Source organism: Carex rostrata, chromosome 15 (assembly GCF_964058835.1).
Source record: "Carex rostrata chromosome 15, lpCarRost1.2, whole genome shotgun sequence".
In the NCBI taxonomy this organism is placed as follows: domain Eukaryota; kingdom Viridiplantae; phylum Streptophyta; class Magnoliopsida; order Poales; family Cyperaceae; genus Carex; species Carex rostrata.
In genome coordinates, this window is record NC_135932.1 from 6131892 (window position 1) to 6139258 (window position 7367).

The following is a 7367-nucleotide window of genomic DNA, read 5'->3' on the forward strand; positions in this document are numbered from 1 at the left end:
CCTCGATTCCTTACACTAGGAAACGAATTAAAACTTGGCAATCTACTGATTCTACCAAAAGTAAATTCAAGTTATTTCTGTTTATTTTTATTTCTGTTTATCTTATCTCTGTTTCTTATTTCTGTTTTTCTTATTTCTTATTTAAAAAACAGAATTTAAAAAATAGAAATAAAAAACAGAAATAAAATAAACAGAAATACAAAAAAACAGAAATAAAATTCAGAAATAAGAAAAACAGAAATAAAAAACAGAAATAAAATTCAGAAATAAGAAAAACAGAAATAAAAAACAGAAATAAGAAAAACAGAAATAAAAAAACAGAAATAAGAAAAACAGAAATAAAAAACAGAAATAAAAAAACAGAATTGAAAAAACAGAAATAAAAAATCAGAAATAAAAAACAGAAATAAGAAAAACAGAAATTAAAAAACAGAAATTAAAAAACAGTATTTAAAAAACAGTATTTAAAAAACAGAAATGGGGGGAATTTGGGTTTAAATTTTGAATTTTAGACCAAAAGTAAAAAAAAAAAAAAATCTGCCACGGGCTCACGGGCACGGGCGTCACGGGTACGGGTTACGGGTACGGGGGTCCGGGTTCTCACGGGTATTTTTCCAAAAAACCTGGTCCGGCCCGTGTACCCGTGCATACCCGTGGCACGGGCACGGTCCGGTCCGGGCACGAGCACGAGCGGACCGGTCCGGGTTAGACCCCCGGAGACATTTACCAAACACTAGGCTGAGGGTTTTTTTTTGCAAAAATTCCCACTCCCCTCCTCTGACTAGCTGGCTGTCTTAGGGCGTGTTCGGCGTTTAAATGGGATGGGGAATGGGAATGAGAATTGAACTAATTTTTACTGTGCTTGTGGGAAAAAAAAAATTCAGTCGGAGTGAATTTTTTTTTCCCACGCGCACAGTAGCGCACCGACCAGGCCCTTACTCTTTGGAGTGTTTATCCTCTGAGATATCTCATAATTTGCGTGACCGACGTGTCCGGTGCGATAGCACAGGGGCCCGTATTATTGGAGCTTTCAGATTCGTGTATAACGTATTTGAACGGTTCAGATTTTCCAATATGTCACACGCAAAATATATCTCAGAGGATGCGAACAGAGTCAACAGACAGATGCGAATAGACAGAAGTCTCGTGTCTATCCCTCTTTCTCCCGAGTCTCGCCTTTCCCTCTTATTCCTCTCCTAGGGTTTCCCTGTTTGGAAAATCGATCGAGAGCGAAATTTCGAGGTGAGGTTTAGATAGATCCAGTAAATTGATTCTGTTTCTCTCTTCAGGAATTCTCTTTTCCATAGTTCGTATCCTCTCAATCTCTTGTTTGCAAACCCTAGCTAGGGTTTCGTCGATAAGGATTCGGTCTAAAATGGCTTCAGGTCGAACAGATCGTGAGTTCAATCTGGAAATTTCGAGGAGGAATCGGTACCGGGATAGTAACCCTAGCCGCCGCGACTTCAGCAGAGACGTCAAGTTTAGAGACTCGAATAGAAGGGAATTTTCCAATGGTTACCACCGTAGTAACAATGACTTCAGGAACTACCCTCGTAGAAACCGTTCTCCAGCAATTGAGAAGACGAGAGCCTTGGATAAGGAGCCGGGTGAACTATCTAGTGGTAGCGGGTCTGATGAACCTGAACTGAATAGAGATGCCACCGTTAAACAAAATGGGGAGTCTGTAAAATCTGAGGATGAAGGGTCTTTGGGCAAGAAAAGAAAGTTTTCTCCTATTGTCTGGGACCGGGATGCAACAAAACAGCCAGATCAGTCCAACAAACCAGGTAAAGAGGTCTCTGTCAATGAAACCCTAGATCCTTTACCGCCTCCAACTGAGCTGATGGACCAGGATGTCCATATCATGGATGACTTTATAGATTCCCGCAAGGAGGATAGTGACAATGAACCGGGTCAGATGGAGGAGGATGAAGATTTGTACCCAGCACCCCGAACAATTTCTTCATCTAGGTGGGCTGAGATTGATGACGACAGAGTGGTGGTTGCTCCCAAAATGAAAAGTGCCTCTCCATTGGAGAGAGTTCTGGCCAAGAAGGTACCAACACCGGAGCCAGGAGAAGTGGTGACAAGAAATGGCTCAGAACGGGCTGTATCCACATCATCTGGCTCAGAAAGAGGAGAGAGAGAGGTGGATTTTATGGAGGTAGATGGAGCACGACGATCCAGTGACTCCGACTATTCATATGGGAGAGGAACTGAGTCAGAGTCTAGCCGAGAAGAATCTCCTGAGCCCCTGAAGCCACGTAAGAGAAGTATAAACATGCTACAAGGATGTCGAAGTGTAGATGAATTTGAGCGACTCAATAAAATAAATGAAGGCACTTATGGGGTTGTATATCGGGCAAGGGATAAGAAAAGTGGCGAGGTAGTTGCATTGAAAAAAGTTAAGATGGAGAAGGAAAAGGAGGGTTTTCCCATGACCGCTCTTAGAGAGATAAATATTCTTTTGTCATTTCACCACCCTTCAATTGTGGATGTGAAGGAGGTGGTCGTGGGGAGCACCATGGATAGTATATTTATGGTTATGGAGTATATGGAGCACGACTTGAAAGGGGTAATGGAGACAATGAAACAGCCTTACAGCCAGAGCGAAGTTAAGTGCTTGATGCTTCAGCTACTTGAAGGAACCATGTACTTGCACCATAATTGGGTTCTCCACAGGTAACATTTCTGTTTCTGCCCTCTTTTTTTCTTGATGATATTTAGGCGTTAAATTTATTCTGTGTAATAATGTTAGGTTTTGTACTGACAGGGACCTGAAGACTTCCAATCTACTTCTAAATAATCGTGGGGAGTTAAAAATTTGTGATTTTGGGCTAGCTCGTCAGTATGGAAGCCCTTTGAAACCCTACACTCCCTTGGTAGTGACTTTGTGGTACAGGTGAGTATTTTGATGGTATTTTTTTTCTTTTCTTTTCTTTCTTTTCTTCATTTATCATTTTCTCACCCTTGCAGCTTGCAATATGCTGTTTTCTGACATAGGATTTTCTCTATTGGCGGTTAATGCAGGGCACCTGAGCTTCTTCTTGGAGCAAAGGAGTATTCAACCGCAATCGATATGTGGTCTGTGGGATGTATAATGGCTGAATTATTGGCAAAAGAGCCCTTGTTTAATGGGCAGAATGAAAAAGAACAGATTGACAAGGTACAAATTTTCAGAAGCAAAACTTTAGGACTTCCCTTTACTTATTAGTCGTTATGTAATCATTTATTTCTATGTTTCAGATTTTTAAAACCCTTGGGACACCAAATGAGAATATCTGGCCCGGTTACAAGAACTTGCCTGGTTCAAAAGTGGTCTTCACCAAACAACCGTAAGTGTTACTTCACTTATCTGAAATTGTCCCAATCTCTTGGTCGTTCTAATTTAAATAATATCTCCATTTCTTTATTTCTCAGGTATAACAGGCTGAGAGAGAAGTTTCCACCCACATCATTCTCTGGCCGACCAACCTTGTCAGAGGCTGGATTTGACCTACTCAATAAGCTACTGACTTATGACCCGGAGAGGGTAGGCATTCTTTAATATTCTCTATTTTTAAGGAGGTTCTTGTATTAACCTTTCCTAATTATTTTTATTTCTCTTTTTGCGTGTTTCAGCGCATATCTGCAAAGGAAGCTCTTAGACACCCTTGGTTCAGTGAAGTGCCTCTTCCCAAGTCGAGAGATTTCATGCCTACATTTCCTGCCCATAATGACAAGGATAGGTATTAACACATCTATTTCTATGCCTCATTCTAAATTCAAGACTTTTGTAATTGTGCATTAGTCGCAACTGGAAAGAAGATATCTCTAATATATTGTTTTGTGAAAAAATGCTCATTTTAATTGGATGGTTTAGTACCCAGTAAATGCCACAGAGCATCTGCATTGATCAAATTAGTTAATTTTTAACATTTATGCAAATTTGTGTTGCAGGAATGTAAGACGTAAAGTCATGAAGAGTCCCGATCCATTGGAGCAGCTAAAGGCACATTCAAGAGGCGTATTTGGCTAGGCTTGATAGTAACTTAAATTTAGCTTTTTAATTTGACCCTCGTCAGTTAATTTGGTACGACAGGTTTCTTTGCGAGGTTAGGTTATGCTACCCAAGAAGGTGAAGATGTATGACACTTGCAGCTACCTCGTGGAGATGCCAGGATAGAATTTTTTTATTGGAGGATTTGTATGCCGCAAGTCTAGTTCTACTTCCCTCGTGATAGCAAGGTGTGGAATATTCAGTTTTTTTTTTTTTTTAAAATATTGGCTAAAGCAGTTTCCTCTCTCTGAACTCATGTAATGTATTCCCTCCTTTGGTGTGAACAAAGCTTTTAGAAAGTACAAAATGTTATAGTTCTTTTAGAATTAATTTTCTAGAGCATGTTTCTTTTGATCATTTAATTTTGTTTGCAAGAGTTTGAATGGTGGGAGGCGGATGGGATGGTCCGTGCTTGGTTCTGTTCCTGACTAAATGGATGAGAGATGAAATCACAGAGGTAATGCAATTATGCAGTGGCTACTTAAATAATCTCAGGTTTACCAAATGTTAAGTAAATCTGAAATTACCACGATGAGTTGTAGCTGGTGGTGATAAGATAACCTGATCTTTCTGAGTGAATATTGAGGTCGGAAGGGGTGAGAATAGTGACTTTCTGACTTTATTCTACATGGAGTAGTCCCTTGACAACTGACCATTTGATGAGCTTGTATTTCTCTGTATATGCTTGCATTGTATGAGCTGATTAAAGTAATATTGAGAAACAATAAGAAAAAAGAAAGGGGAACTAATGCATAACAAGCAGATATATCTGATTTGAAAAATTAAGAACAATTTTTTTAATTTACTATTGGGGGATGTAAGATGCGGTTGAACTTAACTTTGTATTGCCCATATGCAGCTCCATAAATCATAAGTTGTGGCTTCTTCAAAGTAAAGATGGGCCCAATATGTCTACTTAAAGTAAGTATTTCAATTTTACCTGATGAATGGCCTCTGAATTGTGGCCTTTTGTGGCAAGTCTAATCTCTCCCACCCTCTCTTTATATCTCTTTCCTTGCCCTCATAGATTATATGCCAATATTACCATCAAAATTCAGTTGGCTCATCTTTTTGCAACCTTTCTAGAGTTTGATTTATTTTTGCAAACTTTTTGTACCCTTATAAGTGCAGTAGCAGAGTTTTGGTGGTGCTACTGTGAGCTAATTCATATATGTAGAGAATATCAAAGGTTTGTTTAACTATAAGATTTGTATTTGTCTTCCTTGTGTTGAATATGTTTGTTGTCATTAGCTACATCAAACCTTCTCATATTTTGGCTTTATTGTACTTGGTGCAAGCAAAATAATAGAACACTTGTTGAATGTTCCCTGGGGCTATCGTCAATAGTTTGAAAACCACTACTTGTCAGTTGCATGCTATTCCGGAAAATTTGTAAGCAGCCTTGTTGAATGTTCCTTGAAACCTTTAGATATCTAGAATTCTTGATATATTAGTCCCTGGTAATATTTGTGAAATGCCTTTCTTTGGAAGAATGAAATAAGAATAGATGAGAACAAAATGTGTAATGTGTTTATTATGTCAGAGTGGTTTTCTGCTGCAGCCTATACTGGTTGCTGATGCTGGTGTTGGCAACATTTGGCATTCTACAGGTTATTCCAGCTGCCTATGCATTTTGTATTAGTTTTGTGCCTCAAAACCAGTACAATCTTGCGTGCTGCAACTATTTCTTTTTACAAACTTGCATTACACTGGTTATACAGGGGATAATTAGGTATCTACATTAGTTGATAATGTGTTTATGATTTGGTTCATATTCTATGTTTATGAATGAATATTTGCTATTTGCATAGTTTGAGCAGCTAATTAAATTGACGTCCTGAGAAATTTATCATTTTTATTTTATATATATTTGTCATGTGTTAGTTCACAATGTCAATTGGACCGTTTGAGCATTCAATTTTCAGCTTGACACAGATGCCGGTGGCTTCTCCTGTCCTAGTTTTTTTAATCCCAACTCATTTCGAGGAATCTAGGTTATGTTGGTTTTTTATACGTTTTTTTTAATCAAAACTTGTTTGGTCAGGTGTATAATGAACCAATGTGGACATTTGGCTTGTTCAATGTTTTGTACTTTTATTTCACATGTTACCAGTTTTCCGAATAACAGTTGCTTGAAAGCTTGCCATTGTTTAGCTTGAAAGCTACCATACTACAGGATTCCTAGATATATGGGTTTTCCAAAATGAAGCCATCAATGAGAGGGTTCAATTTTCAGAACCATACAAGTCAGGATAGTTTCAATTTTCACGTTAAAATCCAATTAGATGTGAACTGTCCGAATTTTGTTGTACTTTGGCCTGTTCGGATGTTTGGGTTCAAAATGGGAACTGATGGGTTTGATGATAATTTGATTTCTAAATCCTAGATCCGTTCGGATGCTCAGTTTCTTCCCAGCAAGTTCCTTCCTTTCTTCCCATACTTCTCCCCAAACAACGTAAATTGACGGGAAATCAAAAATTCAGTCCGACTAGATTTTCATTTTCCCAATTCGTGCTCTCCTACTTTTTCTCTCTTTGACCTTTTTTCTCAATCTCATTCGCGTGGGAGTAGAAAGAAGCGGATGTGCAAGAAAGTAGACGGGAAGAGCTGCTAGCACTGATTATGACTGGAGAAGGTACAGATGTTCATTGATTTCATCTATTGTTAACTCTAGCTCTAGCTGCTTGAGCTTCTTCATTGATTAGATTATTTTGTTCCTCTTAAACTTGTTTTTTCTTCAATTTAAGCTTCAATTTGTCATCGCTAATTAGATAGGTATAACTTCATAGTAGATTCATCATGAGAGTCAAGTGCACTAGAGTCATAATTTTTGAAATAGGTGATGTCAGAATTTTTTATTTCGAGTAGGGTTTCATTCGTCTTTTTGTTTTAATTAGTGGCAGCAGCTGCCAGAGTTGTATTAAATCAGAAACCAAAAATTACATCCTCTCTTAAGTCTAGAAGCATGTCTCTACTATCCTTACTCTTACAAATCAACATCACAGAGAAAATAGAGCAGTTGGACATCAACTGGTAAATTAGCAATAAGAAGAAAAAAAACAGCAAAACTAGCTCAAACAAAAATTAACAATGCCTGGAGGACCATAGGCGCTCTTCTACCAGAATTCTTTTTGCCACCAATTTGGGTTGTCTCATACCACCTTTGAAGACTCTTTCGTTCCTTTCTTTTCAAATAAACCATGCTACGCAAATAAACCAAGCAGTCTAGGTTCTGACATCTTCATTTGTGCTGTTTTTGCAAACTGCTAGGGACTCATACCATATACTCTGTACTATTAAAAACTGGCTTGAAAATTTGAAAACCAAG

The 7367-nt window shown here is 38.3% G+C and overlaps 1 protein-coding gene across 2 annotated transcripts; it reads left to right on the plus strand.

Annotated features, from left to right (window-relative positions):
* The first annotated feature begins 1140 nt into the window (after positions 1 to 1140).
* Positions 1141 to 6226, plus strand: LOC144565930 (cyclin-dependent kinase G-2-like). 2 transcript variants are annotated; one of them, XR_013515069.1, is made up of 10 exons: positions 1141 to 2682; positions 2774 to 2902; positions 3031 to 3166; positions 3247 to 3335; positions 3421 to 3532; positions 3622 to 3728; positions 3940 to 4227; positions 4415 to 4496; positions 4899 to 5232; positions 5601 to 6226. XR_013515069.1 is itself a non-coding variant. In XM_078315773.1 (7 exons), exons 1-7 carry the CDS (start codon positions 1376 to 1378, stop codon positions 4016 to 4018), a joined length of 1959 nt encoding a protein of 652 aa, XP_078171899.1. In that variant the 5' UTR covers positions 1141 to 1375; the 3' UTR covers positions 4019 to 4346. The 2 variants fall into 2 exon arrangements, 1 of the variants encoding a protein (XP_078171899.1); XM_078315773.1 differs by lacking the exons at positions 4415 to 4496; positions 4899 to 5232; positions 5601 to 6226 and having other exon boundaries at positions 3940 to 4346.
* Positions 6227 to 7367: the final 1141 nt, after the last annotated feature.